Source organism: Harmonia axyridis, chromosome 5 (genome assembly GCF_914767665.1).
Source record: "Harmonia axyridis chromosome 5, icHarAxyr1.1, whole genome shotgun sequence".
In the NCBI taxonomy this organism is placed as follows: Eukaryota; Metazoa; Arthropoda; class Insecta; order Coleoptera; family Coccinellidae; genus Harmonia; species Harmonia axyridis.
In genome coordinates this window covers 27,195,934-27,218,583 of record NC_059505.1, presented here as the reverse complement: position 1 = coordinate 27,218,583, position 22,650 = coordinate 27,195,934, and the positions used below count along the sequence as shown (strand labels likewise).

Here is a 22,650-nt window from a genome sequence, read left to right as displayed (position 1 = left end):
TAGGGATTCACGCCTTGCTTGATATTCAAGCTACTTGACTCAAGCTCAAGCCCAGTAGCTTGAGCTTGACTTGAAATCAACTCAAGTTCGAGTCAAGTAGTAGCCTTTCAATGTTAAGTTAAGTATTTATTTATTAAGTAACATGACTCAAAATTGAAAAACTACTACTTGACTTGAACTTGAGTTGATTTCAAGTTAAGCCCAAGCTACTTAGCTTGAACTTGAGTCAAATAGCTCGAATATCAAGCCAAGCCGCGAATCCCTAGTTATGCGTAAAATATAAACAATAATAATTACTGAACACACACAAAATGAATTAAACCTCAAAAATATCGAAAATATTTATATATTATATAAGGTGTCCTATCAAAGCAATGAAGTCCTGAAACTCCAAATATCTGAAATAGATATCATTTTTGAAAAACTGATAACAGGATGCAGACAAAAAACTATTGGGTGTCCCATTTAAGAAACACCAACTTTGCTCTATATATCTAAAACGGTAGTTAATTTCTATGATCCCTTACTAGTATGATATAAACCATAAAAATTGATGAAAAAAACGTCTTTTTTGAATATATCTAACAGAAACTAAAATATAGGGAAATATAGTGATATTTTTTTAGAAACGCGTTGAGGCTTGAGAACGATTCAAGATATCTATGATCAGCCTTTTGATATATGATTATTTCGAAAAAAGAGCTCGGGGGTCCTCGAAGATTTTTTCTCCAAGTCTTATAGTTCTTGAGATGCTTTCAGTGAGCATCGATTTTTGGAACCCCTGTACATAATATCGTTATTAGTGTACTATCAAGTCACTTGAACAAAAAATATTCCTTTTGCCAATATTATTATTGGAAAGAAACGTTATTTTTAACAGAGTTGCAAATGAATGTTGTGCCTACAGTTCAACCGCTTCAGTATCTATCCATGAGCTTTCATGAGATTCCACATAACCACGACTCAATCACTATGGAGGATCGGATCTTTTGATTTACCTCGACCGTACATACGGACACCATCCTTTTCAAACAACAAGGGGACTATCCTCCAATCAATCATTAACCTGTCAATATTGAACCAGACTGTATCCAATTTCTGTAGGTGCTCTATTTGGACATAAATCGGAAGCTTTAATTAGGATACTGTGCCGCAGGCCTCATGAAATATCTATTTAAGTATTTACTCGAATGGACTGTATGTTATTACATGCAGTTTCGTATTGCATTCCGCATTCGGAACGTACTGTTCCGATGGTATGCAGTTTCAATTCGACTGGATAAACATGGATGAATTACTTACTCCAAAGTAGTTATAGTCGCTTGTAGGCATGAAGAGATTAGCACATACCTGAAAGAAAAACAAGATGTAAGTGAAATTCATCATGATAATAATAATCGATACATTTTTATTTCGAGGAATATTTTGTGAAAAAAAAGGAAAACAAGTATTTGATGCGCAAATTTTCATGTCTTTTTTCATTGTAATTTATCTATTTGCGGATTTCAGCTTTTCTTGTATATCTATAGGGCGTTTGGGTTTAAGGTTTACATATTTAAAACTTTGATGCTGGATGTGAGAATACGAAAAAACAAATCACATTAAAAAGTCCTAAAAATGCAAGCTGAATTACAGATAAGGATTCATCAAGCCAAGTAGCTTGACATTTTAACCAACTAATTGACTTGAAAATCAAGCTCGTGAAGAATTACATACTTGAGCTTGGCTTGACTTGATTTTAGATATTTATTGCTTGAGCTTGATATGCACGCTTCGCACGGCATATATTTCTGTCATTTCGTGCGCGCTTAGACTGAATAAGGGGATTCCTCGTGCGCCGAGAGACTGAAGCTTTCGCCAGTGAGACTACATTAGTAGTTTTATCACATTTCTAAGAAATTTATTGGTAGATTTTGCTAGTTTCAGAAATATCTTCCCAAACTTGGCCAAAATAGGCAAGGTTTTTTTTAACAAAGCTTGCATCTTCAGCTCCTGTTGAAAAACAATTTTCCAGAGCTGCTCCTACATTTACAAAAACCCGCAATAGGTTAGGCGACAAATCTATAAGATGTCCCATGTGTCTCAGATCCTGGATGGAAAATTATGAAATCAAGCAGAACCTAGAGGTTTCTCAATATCAAGAAACTGTGTTTTTTTTATTATTTTTTATTTTGTTATGATTTATAGTTTCTATTTAAAAAATGTTGATATTTTCGGTTCTGTTACACAATAAGTTTTTTCTTTGACTTGAAATCAAGTCAAGCTCAAGCCAAAGAGCTTGAAAATTAAGACAAGCCGTGAATCCCTAGTTACAGACCCTTTATCATGACTTCATTTTTGGCTTCAATATCCCTGGGGGCCCTAAAGAAGGTTGGTAAGCTTTTTTCATTGAAAATACTCATACAATATACATATTAACATTAAATCGAGAATAGTCCGGGAGAAAATAGATATGAGAGCAATCAAGCATGCAGCAACCATTTTGTTCCCTACATTTGAAGATGATTCATAAATAAAGAACAACATTGACGAACTGGAATTTATTTCAGGCAATGAATTGTTTCTAATATTCATAGAACAAAAAAAGCTATAACGACTGAAAAGAAACATCTTAATAAGAGACTTTTACAGTAATATTCTCAACCTTTTTGCTTCCCCAGTGTTTCATGCCTCAATTACATGAAATTCAATCTGCTCCCATGATACACGAGATTATCTCATATTCAATAAGGCAATAACGATAACTGTATAGAAACAGCAACGTCTGAACCATTAACTTCCCCTTTATCTACTCCAATTGCGAATTCAATTTCGAAACAACACGGAAAACGCTGCTACACAATGAATAAAAATGCAGACCTGAATGCTTGTCGTAAAGGAATCGTGAATGCTCAGGGTTTAGAGTTTTTTCTTTCGCATTTTGGTTTTCATAATGGAAGAACATTCAGTCTAACAGTATGGAGGAGGTATTGACCTTTTTTTGTCCGTCTGACTTTAACCATGAATGGCTTACTGCATTCTATGCATTCAGAAATGAAGAGAAGATTGGAATGAACCGATTATCACAACGAATAAAGTCTACTGAGGGTAGAGTATGCGTGTTCATTACTTCTATGTATTCGAGATTTTCATCTGAGCTCGAGGTCCTTTCATTTGTTATTATGTTGGAGCCAAACAAACATCTTCTCCATCTTAAATTCTGGTGCCGAGGCATGGGTATTGAGCATGACTCTTGAGATATTTTGCTCTTGTTAATTGCTAAATAATACTAATGCTGAAAATCCATGAAGGCAGAAGATCATCTATACAAGTCTAAAGAAAAAGCAAATTGCTTGATGGTATAAAGAAAAAGAAGTTGAAATTTGCTTAGAGGACCTGACACCATTCTACTCCATATCATACAAGATGAAGCAATATATGAGATGAGAGGACTGCTTAGAAAAACGTGGTTTGATGAAATAACGAAAGACTTGTCATAACCTTCGAAGATGTTGAGGTAATGGTAACGAATGTTAACTCTTCTCTCAATTTGAAATGATCTAGCATAGCTGAACATCAATTTTTTTGGATTCTACTCGGTATTTTCAGAATCTGAGCCTCAGTGCAATGTTTTCACCATAGTTACAGACCCATGATTTGTTTGAGCTAACTCACTGAATCGATTCTTCTGAATAGCGTCTATTGATGCAGCATATAAGATATGGGTAAACTAGAGGTTTTATCTCCTTATATGCATATAATTCCACAACTGTTGGTGGTGTTATAATATTTCCATAACACCTTGTGTCATCCTCTTTATAAATCATCGAAATATCTTTCAGGCTCCTCGAGTCTTGAGATGTGCAAAGTCCTTTACATACTTGTTGCCCCGGTTTCCCCTTTTGTTGGGGATATTTGATTACAAAACACGCTTAAGGGACGTTTGAAAAATGGATCTTCCGTGTCAACGGAGCAAAGACTCAAAAATGTGATACGATATTCCATCTCGAAAATCCCACAGGGTATGGGAGGGGGTCCAGCAGGAATATACACATGTCTTGAGAGTGATTCATTGCCTGTTCCGAAAATATGCCGACATAACCTGCTGTCTGCATTCACAACGGAAACAGACGACCTTTTTCGAACGGCATAAAGGGCCCGGATAGAAAGGTAAGAGAAGCTATTTACCATCGATTTTTCCGGTCCTGGGGAATATGAAAAGCATCGGCTATTAATATTATATGGACCAGATTCGAAAGCTATTCAGATGCGATTGGGGAGCATCTCGAATGATATTTCGTGTATTATTCGATGTATGAAAGTCCGGGCAGAGGTAATTTCCTGCGAACGATCCATTCTTGTTCGTAAATCTTTCAAAGTGATTGCAGGAAAATTATTCAGACGAGATTTTCAGCAGGGCTCAGACCTACATATATGTATTTATCTTCTTTGAAATGCCAGTTCCCCCTGCTCCTAAATGGATTACCTTTCCTGAATGCGAATGATGCTGACTGATATCGTGAAATATACTCGGTGACATCGAAAATTTTACGACGGGAATTATGTTGTCGAGTTTATTTCTTCGCAATTGAATGAATATATTTTGAACATGTAATGGTAGTAATGTCAGTGTAGATATTATTTCTCGAAAAAATAATCATTTTTGATAAATAGAGCTCCAGCACTTTTTATTTGAGATATTTGATACATTTTTGCCCTTTATACTTGAAAATGAAGATGAGGAAATCAATGATGTGGAGTAAGGAACTTTTAAGCGCTGGTTTTTGCATGCGTCATTCGCATTTTCGAAGACCACAAACCGATATAAAGGTATAGGTGGCTCCAAGGCTATATTCGAGCGCTCAAAAGCTCCTGAGTTCACATCAGAACTCTCCTAATTTTTTCGATATTCTACTGGAATATGCCTTCTTTTCCAATATTCTTCTTGAATTTTCTATATAATAATAATATATAATGATAATGATAATTCTACCTTACTTAATGAATGGAAAAAGATGAATCTCCCACAAAAGTATGACACTTGTGCGTGGGTTGTAATTCAAATTAACAATAATTCCATGGACAGACGAATACTCAACTGAACAAACTCATTTCTGCTCGTGAATGTATCCCAAAAAGACTTAGGTTTCTCTTGATCCAGGTTTTAACTCTTTCATTGAACGTTCTGTTATTTCTAGTTTCTTTGATATCTACTGGAAGTTGATTATAAAGGAGTGGTGCGAGATATATGATCTTTGTGCAACTGTTTTTTTTTTATTTTCGGTAATTTAAGATGATTTCCTTTCATTTCCATATATCAATTCTTTGGTGGTATCCCAAGATTGTGTTGGTAATTTAATAATGCACGTCCATGGAGCTGTCTTACGAAGCATACTCTTGATGGTTCATATAATTTTTCTGTTGTGTAGGTGAGTGGCTTTCCGTAAATGATTTTTATTATCCACTTTTGTATTACTTCCACTTGTTTGTAGTAAAAATCCGCCATTCCACCCCATACCAGTACACCATAGCTCAAGTGAGGTTCAACAACGCATAATACACTTTCATCAATTCATTTAGTTTCCATATGTCTTTCAAGGATTTAATTCTGCTAAGTAATCTTACTGTGTGTACTATTAATTTTGATTGTTCTTGCCATTTTAAATGTGAGTCTACCATTATTCCTAAATATTTAACTTTTTCTGCATTTCATACTTGAAAAGGTAATGCATCACTATTTTTAACTGTGAGTATTTCAAATGTAGGCTTTCCGCTTTTTAAGCTAGTGAACGACATAAATTTGGTTTTATTCATACTGACAGTAAGTTTCTGGAGTTGAGGAATTTTAGTATTTCTGTAAAGTCTTCCTCGATTTTTAACTTCAATGAATTCCATGTGGGGTCTGTATAAAGGACTACAGTGTCGTCAGTGAAGCAATTTGATTCCGAGCACTTAAAGTGAATATTTCATCAATGTACAGTAAAAATAATACTAGCCCAAGGATCGTTCCCTGCGGAACTCCATATGTACTAACTTTTTCTTAACTGACAACGTTTCCTATTTTTACCATTTGCCTTTTTCCTTTTCAAGTAAGTTTCTATGGTTCTGAAGATGTGATCAGCTTTAAACAGGAACCTTGAAATTGTTCTCTTAAATCAATACAGAAAATCTCAACTCCGTCGGTTCCATAGTCATAGAAATAATTGAAAGTTTATTTTTATATTATTATGGAATTTTCTACGTACTAGTTAGGCGATGAACTTGCATTTTTGTATGATGTTTTAAATTATGATTTCTTTATTTGAAATGCAATTTTTATCACAATCGAGTTACCAGTTTTGAAATTAATTACAACTTTTCAATAACAAAATGAACAAGGCGAATAATCTAGCTTCAGAAAAATAAAAGAAAACATTGAACATGTTACTTGCTAGATTATATGAGCTGGGGCTTGAACCCACAATCTGTAAAATTTCATTAGTGGCAGTCGAAACAGCTGAAACCTATTAACAAGCGCGAATTTGCTGAATGACCAAGAATCCTTCTGCCACACGATCTGAAACAATACCAAACCCCGTGATAACCGTTTTTGCATAGACAAAGGGGATGTTTGCTTAATCTCACTCATCCAGGAGATAGCTCGTTCCTTTCAGCAGGCCTCGAAATATATATGAAAGAGTTTTCACGGGAGAAAACAAGCTCACATTCTCAGAACTTCCCTCGACGCCAGACAAAGAACCGGGACTGCGTCAGTGGTTTTGAATCTCTCCCCGTGCACAAAGAGAAGGGTGGGGAGGACTGGAAGAAGGGTGGATTTCGTGTAATTTTGTAATCTTCTTAAATTCCGCTGAAGTAGGAATATTAATTTCTTCGATAAATACAAACTTAGGGAGGTCGGTAACAGGAGTTTAAAAACGCTGGCAGATGACGATAAAAAGCAATAAACAAGATTCAGAGGACGCAGGGGTGTATTCGAAATGACATTTCTACCGGAAGTCTGTCTTTAGGGGGTGCACTACCTTTCTTACAAGGCTTTTGAGTGCAGATTCATTTTGAATTTGAGCGGAAATCGCTTCATCGATTATTTCAATTTTTGGAAGAAACCTTCGTATGGCAGGTTAAAATAGATAAATTTTTGTTTTTCATCACTTCGAAATTTGAAAGGTTTACAAATCGTATTTCAATGATGAATTTCGAAAATTTTCCATTATCATGGAATTACCAATTTTTTTGAAACATTACCTTAAGCCAATTGTAATTTATGGCTTTCTCATTTGGTATTATTTCCATTTCTTAATTTACTGAATCTTCAAGTTGAAATACAGGAGAACTTATAATGTTTCTTTTAAAAAAGTGTAGCATTGACTTGATTTTAGGAGTTTTTGGGCACTTGTCATTCATGCGTGAATTGCATTGTTGCATTGTGACAAATTTTAGGAGTATTAGTATTCCTGATAATGTTTAATGATCTGAACGATATATCTGATGAGATGGAAAACGTAGAATACACTCTGTAGATGTTAATATAATAACATTCAGGAGCAGGAAATAACAATAATACAAAAATTAAATCCTGCCAACTGTAAACAACTGAAGGATGGTTTCCCCAAAATGACTTGAAAATCTATGGGAAAAATTAAATACAAAACTATTTCAGGCAAAAAAAAACTAAGAAAAAACCATCAAAATATTTATTTATAATACAAGTGCAAAGGCCATTATTATTCTTCCACGAGTTGAAAATCAAAAAACGAGCGAGTTTTTGAATGACGAGTGTCAGAATGATGTTTCTTCACGAGTATTATACATTATTTTCTCTAATTCACTGAGTTTTTATTGATATTAATGCAATATGTCCATGAATATCGTTTAGTGATTTCTGCATTGAAAAATTTTGGTTGCAGAAGCGTTTTCTCCATCACAACTTTGACAGATAATAGATAAATCCGTGACAGGAGAGAACCAACCTATTATAGTAATGAAATATTACCATTAAATTTGTGAGAAACGTACTATTCTGTTCAACAAGGTATGGTAAAATAAACGGATTTGCCACAGAATTAAAGATATTCATTTCTTTGATTCTATAGCGAATCCATTCAATCTGTTCGCTCAAAAAACCGACACATCCATTTTATCCTTATTCAAAATTGTTTCATATCAGCCACTTCATTCATTCATTTATTCACTAATATTTACATCCTCAACACCCTAGCAGGAGTTCATTTATATTACGTTCCGCTTTTAAAAAATAATATCATCCACAATCAGGTCGACTATGCATGTTCGACAGAATCTGCTAATTAACATATATCATTAATCACTATTAAAAACAATAATAGTCCAAGGATGCTACCTTGCGGTACACCAAATTCATTCAAGCCAACTTAGATAACCCTAAAATTTTTGTTGATCTTTTTTGTAAAAGTGAGACTATTTCATTCAATGACCTCTTGTATGGTTTACTACTGTTTAGAGAGCTTAATAATGAATGAAATGAGGATTCTAAAGAATATCCAAAGTCACTTGAACTAGTCCATAAAAACGCTTGGCCATAAGTCTCTTTGAAGTGGATACTGCAATCTGCTCAATACTGGGGTTTAGTTGAAAATATTGTTAAACAATAAATTCACTGGCCCCAAAGGAATTTCTGGAAATTTGGACAACATTTTGGCTTCCTCCAAGTGACTTTGGATAAACTATATCTATCTATTTAACTAGAATTTTCGTTAAAATTGTCCTCGATCGGCAAGATCTGCTTACCGTTCTCGATACTTTTTTTTATCCGCAAGATAATCTTGTGGCATTACATTTCAAATATGATTCCTGCTGGCTCGGATGTAGTCCAATCTGGACGTCCAATTTTCGATGACTTTTTCCAACATTTGTGGCCGTATATCGGCAATAACACGGCGAATGTTGTCTTCCAAATGGTCAAGAGTTTGTGGCTTATCCGCATAGACCAATGACTTTACATAGCCCCACAGAAAGTAGTCTAGCGGTGTTAAATCACAAGATCTTGGAGACCAATTCACAGATCCAAAACGTGAAATTAGGCGGTCACCAAACGTGTCTTTCAATAAATCGATTGTGGCACGAGCTATGTGACATGTTGCGCCGTCTTGTTGGAACCACAGTTCCTGGACATGATGGTTGTTCAATTCAGGAATGAAAAAGTTAGTAATCATGGCTCTATACCGATCACCATTGAATGTAACGTTCTGGCCAACATCGTTTTTGAAGAAGTACGGACCAATGATTCCACCAGCCCATATAGCGCACCAAACAGTCAGTTTTTCTGGATGTAACGGTGTTTCGACATACACTTGAGGATAAGCTTCACTCCAAATGCTGCAGTTTTGTTTGTTGATGTAGCCATTCAACCAGAAGTACGCTTCATCGCTAAACAAAATAAAATGGACGTAGTGCGCGATAAGTATTCTGCACAGAACCATTATTTTCGAAATAAAATTGCACTCTTTGCAAGCGTTGTTTAGGCGTGAGTCTATTCAGGATGAATTGCCAAACCAAACTGACAGCTGTTAAATCGGTCGCCATCTTGGACAGTAATGCCAACTTAAAGTTATATACCTCGAAAAAAAACACCGATTATAAACGAACAATTCGTCCATCAACGTTCCTCAGAGAGCCAATCAAGCGACAAATACAACACGTTTTTAAAGACGAAAAAAGTTCACGCGCCGATAGACAGCGGAAGGGTTGTAACGACCTCCTCCTCAATAATTCGAGGAGAAATATAAAACGAATCCGGTCCTCATCTTCATATTTGGGTCGGAATATTTATCGTGTCGTTCCGAATACCGCGCCCGATCCGAATATTATTTACCCCTGTGTTCGGAAATGAAGATGAGAAAAAGGACGAAGCATTTTTATATCGCCGGGATGCGTTCGCTCAGCGGTTTTAAATCCCGTCGCTTACGCGGGCGAAAAAGGGTGGGGGCAGAGGGGGTTGGGGGTGCAGGGTACGAGGGAAATCCACCAAATCCTGATTTGGAATTCAACGTTTTCAGGTCTTCCGGATTTGAACAACCTGAGGATGTCTGAGGTACGGGGCAGGGGTGGAGAACGCTTCGAATTGGGGATTGGGGGGTGAACAAGAAAATGGCAATTTAAGTTGAGTTTGGTTTTATTATTTTCAACAATAGACATTCTTTAGAGATTTCACATTGTTGTTACCTACAGCGAGATGACTACATTTCCTGATTTCCTCACGAACCATTTCTGGAGCTCCAAATACAAGTTTTATTCGAGAAATTTTGGTACAATATGAAGAATAAGATATCGATTAAACTTAGAACAGTGAAAATTCAAAAAAATATTGGTATTAGTTTGGTTGGAGTGCATAGAGTAATAAACATAGATAGAGGAAGTAAATGTAATTTTTACATGTCACTAACATGGTTATATTACGTTGTCGGATTTTGATATATTTTCAAATTCATAATTTCAATTCATCGTTATGAATGTATATTATATTGAATGAAATATATATATATGAATGATTCCCGATTGAATATGCAAATTTGAATATTTGGAATCCGACATTTTCCCTAATTTTTGAATTTATAATAGGCAGTATATTTATTATTTTTTGTATCTACCTGCTGAAATCCAAGGTAACTTTTGCTCTCCTAGTGTCATCGGTTGTTTCATGTCGTTTGGCACGCTTGAAGTTTGTTTTCTGAATTTCTGATATATTTAGATTATTTATTTTAATATACTTTGAGTTAATATGAAACGTTGATTCACTATGGGACATAAGTAGTGCGTCCCTTGTGGAGAAACTCGCGAATTGAGTGTTATATTGTATCACTGGTTTTAATTACCGCGCGCTTCAAATCAAATTTGATAGTTCATGTTGGGGACAGAATTTGCTTAATGAAAATGACATATACTCCCTCTATCTATGTTTATTACTCTGAGTTGGAGTGCAATTCACAAATGGAAAACTTTACAGGCTAGGCCACAGCCAACAAGGGTTTTCGTGAATGAGGCGATTCAAAATTTGGTATTCCTGGTAATTTCAAACAATTCGATGGAGATGAAATTCTGCATTCAGAATTCAGATGTTAAATAACAATTTGAAGCAGTGAGACCATGAGAAACATCAATGTAGGTACTTTTTGTATTCTCAAAGCAAAATGAATAAAATTATTTTGATGGTTATAGTGTATTAAATGGGCCTTTATTTTTGCGAATCGAGCAAATTTTTGTTTGCATCCTATTCAAGGATAGTGTTCCTTTTACACTAGCCGTTAGTCAAAAATGATACATTATTGATGTAATAAATAGTAAGAAGAGATTTTTCTGTTATAGAAGCTTAGCAACATCGGATGAAGTCAGTGTCTGGCTGGACGGATGTACAAACAGTAATCTCAAGGAATAACTTGAGAGCTTAAAATCTTTAGGTTAAATTTTAAGTGAATTGAGTAGAATATAAGAGTGCAGTTGAAGGCATCTGAATTCTTGTCTGTTCTTCAACTGAACTTTTAAGTTTTTAGGCAAGGATTCCTCGGTATTAATGAAAATAATAAACCAAAAGGACCAATTCCTCGTGATCAAAGAGAAATGAAATCCGATTGAAGAAAACTCACCGAAGAGATCGGAAAATTCGAACAAAATGAAAGATATTCCGAAGAATTCGATCCGGGTCGTTTATATGGTAATGAATTTTGTCCTACGAACATTCTCAGCAACAGTTACCCAAGAAAGTTAAACGCTTCAGGAATCGAATATTCCTAAAAGGAAAACATTCACCGTTTGTTTGTAAAGGAAACGAATTATTCAGCTAAAGCGTTTTTCCAAGGATTTAGTCAGCTGTTACACATTATTTTCGTCTGTTTTGCCTCCTTCTTTCGGATATATAGATTTATGCTTCATGTTAACGCGAAAACCAATAGGATGGAATGATTGGAGAATATGAAGCGGGATTTATGGAAGATTACGTAGAATTAGATGTTTTTGGCAAGCGTAGTGTAAATATTGAGGTGCAAGATATAATTCCTTTCAACTCGAGAATAAATATCGAGAATAATTTGATGAAGATGCATTCATTCACACTTCATGAAAACTCTGCATATTTCACATGATGGTTTATTAATTTCTTCTCTCACAGAATTTCAAAAATATTTATGAGATTTATATGAACACTGACGAGCAGAATAAAAACGTGTCACTTGACCATTACTGTTCGAATACCTTCCTTAATTGAAATTTTTACGAGAAGCATGAAATTTCTGAAATGGTAGGAAAACGAGAATAGTCCAAAAAAAACTCTGGATTCAAATTTGTATTGAAATAAGGAGCTTTTTTTGAAAAAATCAAAAACTCCGAAGTAGAAAAAATTATTATAACTGTGAAAATGTCAGTATCAGTATGAGGTGTGACCTCCCCTAGAGCTGTTTACAGCTTACAAACATCTTGGCATGCTCCTGATGAGCTTTCGAATATTCTCTTTTGGAATATTCTTCCATTCATGATGAAGGGCTTCACGGAGCTCATGTAAATTATTGGACGATGAAGCCATAGTTCTGACTCGCTTTTCCAGTTGATCCCATAGATCAATGGGATTTCCATGGGATTCAAGTCAGGACTTCGTGCTGGCCAGTTCAATTTTGAAATCCTAACGACATCCAAGTACGCTGTCACTATTCGAGCAGTGTGTGGACGTGCATTGGCATGCATAAAAATTCCCTACTCTGCCAGAAATGGTATATAAGGTACAACATGGTCCATAAGAATTTCCTATATGTACCTTACTGCTGTTAAAGATCCATTTATGAAAAACAACTCTATGCGGCTCCCTAAAGACCATAACAGATCCTCCAACGAATGTAATTCGCTTCTCTATACAGTGAATCTTTCTCCTGGACGTCTACAAACGTGTCTACGACCATCAGCTCCTCGAATGCTGTATCTGGATTCATCAGAAAAAAAGTGAATGACTACACTGAGCTTCTAACCAGTTTATGCAATCTTGTGCAAAATGAAGACGCGCAATTCGATGCCCTCTGAGAAGTTCTGGACCTGTGGCAGGTATGTATAGTCATGAATTTGATCTTGAGAGATGTCGTCCCACAGTCCATTCGCTTACGTTTACCTGAAGTACCTGAATCAATCGATTTCTGACTTCAACCGCAGTAAGAAGGCGATTTTAAAGACTTGAAGAAATCATGAATCTGTCATCCCTCAATGATATTCACCGTCTTCTTACAGATCCAGGCCTTCTGATGCCTTGTCAATTTTCTTTGGACTATAGAGACAGGCTAACATTCATTCTGATATTTCGCTCAGCCCATTTCAATGAGTGCCACTATTCTCCACAATAAATTGATTCTTCAATTGGTAAATTCATTTTATGAAATGGGTATTTTTAGAGTGTGGAAAACAAACTTTGCAATGACCAATGTTGAACGCAACTGATGAACGATGAATTTATCGTGGAGAATTATTCAAGACTTTTTCTAAGCCCATATCTTTACATTCTGCACATATTCAGTTGATTTTCTAATGAAAGATAGATTAAAAAAATATTATTGAATAAACTTATTATAAAAATCTCAATAATGCCGATTCCATATTGATATATTTCTCTAACCTGATGAATAACCATCGAAGTACGTTTCTGGAAGAACATGCTATAAAGTTCTCGAACATCACAAACGTATTTATCTGCAATTGAAGATATCCCTTTCCAAACAACTTAATTGTTAGTAACAATAGCAAATGGAGCTAATAGGAGCAGCATATGGCGAATGCAATCATGGCAATCAAACGTCTTCTTGTTCTTCTACAGACTGTGTTCGATGTTGCGGTAATTAAAAAAAGGGGATTGACCTCGCATATCCACGAAGCGCGTTAGTTTCCACTCATTCTATTCATCTGATTCTATTTTCCACTTCGCGAAACAGGTTTCACGATTTTATTTTCATGAACCGGTGTAATTCGATTCGATGAATGAAGGAAATATACTGGAATATATCAGGGGAATGAAAGCAGTTCGTCTATTCAAATCGAATAAATTAATTCGATAAAAAATTTATATATTATGCGCGAATAAGCTACCATTGAATATGAAATGAAATTTTAATGAAATACCTTGCAATATAATATTTTCCTACTCTTTCATGGTATATCTCAAAGCATCAAAAACAACTGAGATTAATATAGGAAGCAACTATCTACGACGATGAAGTACAGGGTTTTTCACGTAAGCGGGTCACTGGTTTTGTGGCTTAGCCCAGAGTTGCCGAAAACACCGATTTATCGGTATTTATACCGCTTCGACAACTACTCTCCCGATATACCGAAAGGTGATAATTATATACCGTCTCTTCAATTTCATAGATATCATGTCGAAATTGAATCTTTTACCGAAAATTTAATTATTTTTCATAATAATATGCATAGAGAACAGATAAGATGAACATATCTTGCTCGATTTAGATGAATTAAGATTCACAAGGGTCGTGGGCCTTCATTACCGGAAAGTTACAGACCAACGGGGTTTTCGAAATTCCTAGAAACTTGTAACTCTGGGATTTCTGGCTTATATATGTTTATTACTCTATAGGATTAACTCAATGTCACCGACAACATTTGCCAGTAGGTAATTTCAATTCAATTCAAAATTTTTAGAAATTAATAATAATAAAGTTTATTTGCTTTCAACACAACCTAATATAATATTCTAATAAATATTGCTAATCAAATTGACGATATATACCAGTTTTTTGCTGTTTAAGGGTCAGGAATAAAAAATTTTTATGATGCCGCTATTACAAATTATCTTCTCAGTGGCAACGAACATCTTACAAAGAACAAATGAAAATTTTCAAAGGCAGGTATTTGGATTTTCATATAGAGGCCTGTAAACAAATAATCACTAGATTCCCATTAAAAAATAAAAAAAAATAAAAAAAGGACTTGAATATTTTTGAAGCCACGAATGTTAAGGATAGCAAAACTGCCTCTGTAATTCCAGTATGCTGATTGTTTCCCCGTTTGATAAGTGACAAAGATTTTCAAAAATGCGATACAGAATGGAGAACTTTGCGAAATACAGAAAAAATTAAAGATTTTCCTGATGATACTGTGTTATATTGGAAAGAAGTGGCTTTGATGGTGATAGCACTTCCACTTTTCCGACTGTGACTAAATTCGTTTTCGATATTTTTACGTTACCTCATTCATCAGCAAACGTGGAAAGAATTTTTTCTGCCATAAACCACATGAAAACGAGTCAATGCAACAGATTCTCAACAGAAACAACTTCCGGTTTATTGCACTCAAAAAGATTGATAAGAACAGCAGGACCTAATTATTTTGATTTTAGTCAAGAAATTTTATTTATTTTTTTACTTAATGTTATTTTTGGTTAGAAGAAAATGTATTATTAGATAATTAAATGTTTTTTGTTTATGTTTCAAATAAAAAATTGATATTCTTGTAAAAATCTTCCTTATACCGATTTCTACCCCAAATACACCGATTTTGCGCAGTCATTTATACCGATATTGAGTTCAGACGTTCGGCAACACTGGCTTAGCCTTTGAGCGATATTGAAAAATGACCTATCACTATGATAGTATTTTTCACGGGCTATCCAAATATATTATCGGAAAAACTATCGAACCGAGGCATGGAAATTTATTGAAGAAAAACCATTTTTCAATTGTTTTTTTCAAATTTGACTGGTTTTCTAAATAACAAAGTCTTGGGAGAATTTCTCACCAATTGTTTCTCCATTTGAACTTCCGGTTTTCAAGAAAACAGAAATTTTTCCTTGCAAAATATACTTCAAAATATTTTTCCATATTTTCTAAATGCCCAATCGATTCTGAATACGAAAATGTAAATATAGTGGTAGTTTTTTATTTATTTCAAGCTAATCCATTCAAAATCATTTTGAGAAAATTCAGATTTGATAGTTGGACAATATATCCATGTTGTCTGTGGTTCAATAAATATTTGATTGTCTAATTTAAAATTTTTCATTCTCGTTCATTATAAAATGATGAATATAAAACATGAATTTTCATTTAAAGCTCTCAATATGTTTAGTCTTGAAGAACTATTTCCAAAATGACTTCTTTCTTCAAGAGTAAAAATATTGAGAGTCTTTAAGGAAAATTCAGGCTCGATTTTTTCGCTTCTATTACAATCGAAAATAAAAATTTGACAAACAAATATTTATAGAACCATAGACAACATGGATAATTTTCCGAATAATAAATCTGAATTTTCTCAAGTTGATTTGGATTGGAATTACTTAAAATAATTAAAGAACTACCTCTATATTTATATGTTCGGATTCAGAATCGATTGCGCATTCAGAAAATATGGGAAGATATAATGAAGTATATTTTGAAGGAAACATTTTTTCTAGAAAATCGGAAGTTCAAATGAAGAAACAATTTGTGAGAAATTGTCCTTAGACTTTTTTATTTTGAAAACCTGTCAAATTTGGAAATTTTTTTTTGAGAAATGGTTTTCCTCAATAACTTTTCATGCCTTGGTTCGATAGTTTTTCAGTTAACATATTCGGATTTAGATATCCCATGAAAAATACTATCATAGAGATGGGTCACTTTCCAATATCGCTCGAAGGATAAGCCACAAAATCCAGTGACCCGCTTACGTGAAACACCCTGTACCTATAACATTTGGATTTTACATTTTTTGTTATATAATATTTTTTGAAGGATCTCAAAAAGGAATAATAGTACTAAGAGTCTCTTTTCTAATAACACAATTGTCCGATTATTGATACCATTAGAACGTTAACGCTGAAGGGTTCTTAACTAGTCCACAGGAATAATATCAATAATTATTACCTCGCGATAAAATCATCTATGCAGCTAGTTCATGATGTTTCAAAAAGGGAACTGGAGAAATATATATTGAAAGTCTTGACTTCTTACAGTTCATACTTTGCGTAAATAAAGAAATCGCGTATAGATAATATAAATCTATTTTATACGAAACGTAAATCAAACAAATTTTACTGGCATGATCAAAAACTAAATTAAATTCTTGAAGACAGTTTAGTGTTTTAAGACATATCAAACCAATTGTAACTTTTCGCTTTTACACTATGTTGAATCGAGAAAAAGATGGCAATACAAGAAGCCACCAAGTTATGAAATCCAACTGAAAAAATCAATAATAAGAATCCACTAGGTAACAGAGTTGAGAAAATGCTTCGAGTTACCTTCTAAACAAAGTGCCTTCCACAATAGTTGCTCGTGATCCACAGGTTTGTAATCGCGTTGTCGTGGTCGGTAACTAGACTTTTATTTTCTTGCGGTGGCAGCATTGCTCGGTACTAGTTTGCCAGGGGGTCTTTAAACTCGAGGTTCAAGGACACTTGTTGGTTCAGTGGAAAGCCAGTAGCGTGGTGAGATTGAAAGTGATATATTTCCATTTATTATTGTTCAAGATGGGTTTTTTTAATTGGACGCCCATGAATTATATATGTGTGTTTCTTCCGTTTGTTCCATTTATATGTAACGTACAGGTTGATGATACCGGGGGAATCACTAGCGTGAAACATTATTCAAGTGTGATGATTGGGATCTTGTCTGGTGCTTTGACCGAAATTATACTGAGCTATTTTTGTATTACTGTGATGGTTGAATATGGAAAAACAAAGGTTGAGGTCTACATCAGAGTAAGAAGAACGAATAAATGGAACTATTGTGTCGAGTTTGTCTTCGGCAATTAGGTAAGAGTTGGACATATGAAAAGTTCCCGGTCAACCATAGTAAAACACATTTTTATTATTCAACATAATTGTCTTCGAGGCGATACAGCGATTATAGAGATCTTTCAACTTTTCGAAACCATTTTTGTAGTACGATTTGTCTTTCGCTTCAAAATATGCCTCAGTTTCGGCGATTACTTCTTCATTGGCGCTAAATTTCTTTCCAGCGAGCATTCTTTTGAAATCTGAGAACAGGAAAAAATCGCTCAAGGCCAGATCTGGCGAATACGGTGGATGCAGAAGCCATTCGAAGCCCAATATATGCAATTTTGCCATGTTTTTATTGATTTGTGACACGGCGCATTGTCTTGATGAAACAGCATATTTTTTTTCTTCAAATGGGGTCGTTTTTAACGGTTTCATCCTCTGAACGTTATATAATAATCGCTGTTGATGGTCTGGCTCTTTTGAGGGTAAACAATCAATATTATACCTTGCGTATCCTAGAATAATGATGCCATAACTTTGCCAGAGTGTTGTGTTTTTTCTCGCTTTGGATTCGGTTCATCATGTGCAGTCCACTCAGCTGACTGTCGATTGGACTTCGGAGTGAAATGATGGAAATATGTTTCATCCATTGCCACATATCGACGCAAAAATTCAGGTTTATTGTGCTTAAACAGCTTCAAACTCTGCTCAGAATCATTAACACGTTGTTGCTTTTGATATTCGTGAATGATATGATGTTTGAATTTAGCATACAAATCAATGGTTGATTTTCCTGGTACAGACCCCGGAAATTCTTCATCAAGCCAAGATTTTGCTTCAACTTTATTTTTCTTTTCAAAAAGCAATAATGTATCAGCACACGAAATTCTTTTTTCTTCATCTTTTTTCAAATAACAAAAGTAGCTACACTCACAACGCAATATCTCACAAACTAATAATCTGACGGCTGTTAAATTTTCACACGTATCGTTTGAAGGTTGGTACTAACTAAAAATCATATGGATTTAATACTAGCACCGCCATCTGTGCATCAGACCGCCGAATTTTCAATTGGCCTAATACGTTCTACTAGTCTGAATATTTGAATTTTCTGGTTTGTTCAAGGTGTAGTAAGGTGGAGCGAGTTTTCGAAGAAACGCTCGAATTGTCAACAATTCCAAAATAAACTCTCGTCCAAACTGAAACACAAGTTTCACATTCACATTCAAATATCTTCATCCTGTCAACAACAACAACTAAGATTTTCCACCACAATTCTAGAACAAATCTCATATTGATCTAGTATGACCTGTTGCACCATGGCCGATAATTTGTGTAGGTACGTAATATGAAATATTTCGATGATTAAATAAACGGATTCAATGGAATTTCCTCTTGTGCTCAACGTAATCGACCAAACAATCCACACGAGACCACCCATTAAGCCCATCTACACCAGAAATTTGGTTAATGCGTTATTCAGACCGGCAACATTTTCATTTAGTCATGTTATCAAAGCGCCAATTAGTCCCATTAAGAGCGTGTGGAATGCATGGATGGCGAAAATACAATTTTTCACTGTAACTGAAAATGCGTCCGTTCTTTGACGAGAACGTTTTGTGGATGAACCTTTTTTTAAAATTTAAACGTTGGGTAATTGCCTGTTACAGAATGTGAACTCCGGAATTAACATCTGAACTCGCGGCGTGGGTTGACAATAAATAAAGTCCGGTGAGAACGTGTACCTACGTATGTATTACGTGCATATATAAAGTGATAATGGAATATTTCTAGAAGGATGAGCTTTGAGGAAAATACTGAGATACGTTGTTGAACTTCATTCAAAGATGCACATCTTCGTGTATTTCCACGCTCCAGATAAATCGATAACATTGAGTACCTACCTTGAACAAACTGAAGCACAGATCATGCTCAAACTACTCGTGAGTACTCAGTCAGTAAGAAAAATGCGTTCAAGAAAGCAACACTCTATGAAACTCTTCAAGAATCGAAGTATTACTTATGATCACCACAGAAAGTAGTACCATATGTGATTCTTCAGAGCTATCAAGTTGATACGAGTATCATTTCCACTTTGAATTTATTGTTTCCAGTCTCCAATGGCCTCTAATCGGGCTTTTCAAATGACAAAATCTGGGTATTTTTTTTGACACAATATATATAGGATGTTATTCACCTATATTGATAGTTTTCGAGTAAAAAAATCTTTGATGGACATATCCATAATACTACAGAAAATGATTGGAGACGAATATTAGAAATTGCTGCGAAAAATTTCATTATTGAAAAAGCCCAATAAAACTTTTTTGAATTAGCCACCTGTTTTCGATTAATATCCCTATAAAATGCGGAAAATGAATACTTTTGGTTAGCTCCAACTTTTATTATTATATTGTTGGAAATAAATTTTTTTTTTATGATTTGACAGATTATTCATTGAAATTGTTTTTCAAATAAGATTTCCGGTATATGGCTGCCGTGGATACAAGTCACAATAGTTAAATTCCATTCGATAAGTCTACTTTTTCACTAATTTTTTCAATGAATCTGGCTCTTTGGCGACAATGATGGCTTAAATATTGGCTTGTCGCCATAAACCAATGACTCAATATAGCCCCGTAAAAAGTAATCGAGAGGTGATAAGTCATCAAACGAGAGGATCAGTTAACAGAACATTTTTTTGGAAATAAAAATGTCTCCGAATTGATTTCGCAATAAATTGAAGGTTAAGCCCGCTTTTTGGAAGTCTTGTTGAAAGCAAATGTCGTCAATCTTTAGTTTTTAGTTTTTGGTTAGGTGGTTAGTTTAGTTTTTGGGAAAATGAAAAATCAGTAAGCATGGCTCGATAGATCTCGCCATTCACCGTAAACACAGTTCCTTCCTCATAAAGAAAGAAATAAGACTGAAAATTTCACCAACGTGTAAACCGCACCAAACAGTCAATCCTAATGAATTGATGGTGATTCGTTGATGGCTTGAGGATTGTTTTTGCCTATTGATGGAGCCATTCAACCATAAATGAGCTTCAAAACTACACAAAAAAAGTTTTCGGCAAACATGCTCCTCCTTAATCAGCCAAAATGTGATGTAAACTTGCACGAGCTGCATTTTAACGGCATGTAAGCCAATATCATTATTTGAATTTTTCCGTGTTGTCGAAGGACGAAGGCCAACAAGTTGAGAACAGCGGCATATAGACATTTTGGCGTTTGATTTAACACTTCGTTCTACAGCAGAAATATTCTTTCTGTTACGATCATTTTTTGTCGTGTTGATGGTTTTTCATCAAGTAGAGTAAAATTAGTGCAAAAATTATAAATAACAGCAAGAGTTGCTTGTTGACTAGGCCGATTATTCTAGCGTCAAACGATACATGATTAATTGCCAAATCTTAATCAACAGAAACCAGAACCATAGACAACAACCATAGAAACTCATACAGCTGAAAAAACACCCGTTATTATTGGAAAAAATCGTGAATTCAGTAAGGTGCATCCGAGAATATCGAGTTGGTATCGAGATAATTGCAGTCACGCCGGTAGCTGGAAACAGAACAGAAATGATTGCAGATCAACCCTTCGGCCTCTCGATTATCACTTCGTTATGCATCATCTCACCTCGGCGCTTTCCGATATCGCAACGCCCTTCCGGGAAACACTGTAAATATGTAAATACTCTTTCGCGCGCTAATGAGCGCCTCTTGAACTGCCATCAGGACGTCGCTGAATATCAGATTCCATATTTCGGTTAAAAACACGTTTTCCGTACGAATATTGAATCCGTAATAAATGTCTGGCACAATATCCGGAGCCGGAGCGATAAAAGTGAATAAATAACGCCCGAGTGTTTTCCCGTTTGAACAACATCGATCCCCTCCTTTCAGGCCGGGCCGCGTCTGAAAAAAAAGTCCGGGGTCGGTGAATTTAATTTCCAGTTTTTAGGTGATTAATTTCCGAGGGGACCGCGTCATGGTTTTCGATGCGGATATTTCCGTAGTTTATTCGTTGGCTAGTTCGGCGTTTTTTAACGTGCAGGTCGGCTAATTTTGAGGTTTTCATATACTATTTTTGATTGTAGTAATCGTAATATCATGAAGTATTAATATAGGATCCAGTTATTGTTCCCTGTAAATAATTGAGATGGTCAACCGGATGCTTGGAGACCTATTAGTCTCAAGTGTCAAGAGCATGACAGTTTCAATGAATTTACAGGGAACGAATTGTTATTGTACATATAACGTAAAAAGGATGTGTAATTCTTCGAGGTGTCGAAGATATGTCATGGAGTTGTAAATCTTGAAGAAATTTATTGGGGGGGTTGAGAAAGTTCGAGACAACACGGTCGTACCAGATGTGTCACATCTGTGTATCAGGTTCTAGTCCTTCGAGAATATTCGATTTCCAGGAATCCGCGAAGATCTTTGTGGGCGGTACGGCAAAATTCTTATTGGAGTAGGGGATGGTACTTTCCCTAAGGGTGTGGTCAAGCCGAAAGAAGGGAGGTCAGAGAGTCAGTTAAAATTAAGGAAGACGGGTAAAGTTCAAGTTAAGACGAAGACGAGTAAAGTTCGGTCTAAGTGGAAGTAAGAGTAAGTTCTGTCGGTTGAAACTTAAGATGTAAGACGAAAAGACGGTTCGCGGACTAGATTAAGAAGAGTCGCGAACAAATCAAAGACGAGACGACCGAAAACTTAAAGTACGACAAAGACGTGATAATCGAAGACGTTTCGAGTAATTAAAACTAGAGTTAAAGACGAAATTCAGTACCGTAGTGAGAAACTTGTAATTAGGACGTTATTAGGATCTTCTCAATACTGGGTTTGTACTGTATAATTGTGGCTTTGTAAATAGATGTAAATAATTCGAAAGAGTTTAATTATTACAAATCTAACAAAGTCACCGAGAAAAAGACGAAAGGCCAGGTAATCGAATCATACC

General features: G+C 35.2%; 1 protein-coding gene across 8 annotated transcripts in view; it reads right to left on the bottom strand.

Annotated features, from left to right (window-relative positions):
* LOC123681141 (polypyrimidine tract-binding protein 1) overlaps positions 1–22,650 on the bottom strand; it is a 592,501-nt gene that overhangs the window by 149,630 nt on the left and 420,221 nt on the right. Inside the window, exon 1 of one of the 8 annotated variants that reach the window (XM_045619371.1) lies at positions 1,303–1,347. The exons of the other annotated variants lie outside the window; for them this stretch is intronic. Coding sequence (XP_045475327.1) covers positions 1,303–1,332 — 30 coding nt within the window. The 5' untranslated portion in view covers positions 1,333–1,347. Of the gene's footprint in view, positions 1–1,302; positions 1,348–22,650 lie in introns of those variants that run through there. 8 annotated transcript variants of the gene reach the window in all.